Raw genomic sequence first — 800 nt, forward strand, 5'->3', positions numbered from 1 at the left:
ATTTTAAACAATAAAAGGCTTGAACTACTTCAGTTGGTGTGCAATGAATCTAAAATATATGAAAGTTTAATGTTCATCAGTACATTACAGAAAATAATGAACTTTGTCACAATATGCTAATTTTTTGAGAAGGACCTGTGTTTATTTCAGTTAAAATAGTTTTGTGGTTTAAGTTTTTAAGTCTTTGTCATTGTCTGGATGTAAATATGAGTGTGCCCCTCACTTTAATTATTATTATTATTATTATTGTTATTGTTTTGTTGTTGTGTGACTCTGGTTGCATGCCCCTTTTTTTTGTCCTGGTACCCTTTTCGCATGTGTATTCCTATTTTGTGTTTTGTGTATGTGTGTTGCGTGCACACAGCTAGTGTTCATGTGGGGGAACCTCGACCTGGCGTCAGAGAGGAGGGAGGTGCCGGCGCCCCTGCTGCTTCCTGGACAAGTGGGAGTGGTCAGTGTGGCCTTTGTTTCTCCTGTCATGGAGGGAACATACACCTCCCACTGGCGGCTGGCGCACTGCGGGTGTCAGTTCGGCCCGCGGATCTGGTGCAGCATTGTGGTCGATCCCGGCGACAGCCGCAGCGCACTCGGGCACCAAGTCAAACGACTGGCAAGTCTGCGTCACCATCCACAGCTGCAGCTATTACATGTCTATCTAGACGATTATTGTTGTTGCTGAAATACAGACTCCTCTATGCTAGTCATTTAGGTTAATTGTATATATATTTTTAAGATAAATCAAAAAAAATCTGTTTTTTGTTTCTAAAATATGGAATTTTTAAAACTAAATAATATCACAG

At 40.8% G+C, this 800-nt stretch overlaps 1 protein-coding gene across 2 annotated transcripts in view; it reads left to right on the forward strand.

The window, feature by feature from the left end:
- Positions 1 to 364: 364 nt before the first annotated feature.
- The window catches only part of LOC106534857 (next to BRCA1 gene 1 protein), a gene marked incomplete at its 5' end in the record, with an annotated part of 10,357 nt that continues 9,921 nt past the window's right edge, over positions 365 to 800 (forward strand). For both annotated transcript variants that reach the window (XM_014031624.1, XM_014031625.1), the window contains 1 exon segment: positions 365 to 610. In XM_014031624.1, the coding sequence (XP_013887078.1) occupies positions 365 to 610 (246 nt within the window).

The sequence above is a fragment of the Austrofundulus limnaeus genome, unplaced genomic scaffold (genome assembly GCF_001266775.1).
Source record: "Austrofundulus limnaeus strain Quisiro unplaced genomic scaffold, Austrofundulus_limnaeus-1.0 Scaffold1287, whole genome shotgun sequence".
In the NCBI taxonomy this organism is placed as follows: Eukaryota; Metazoa; Chordata; class Actinopteri; order Cyprinodontiformes; family Rivulidae; genus Austrofundulus; species Austrofundulus limnaeus.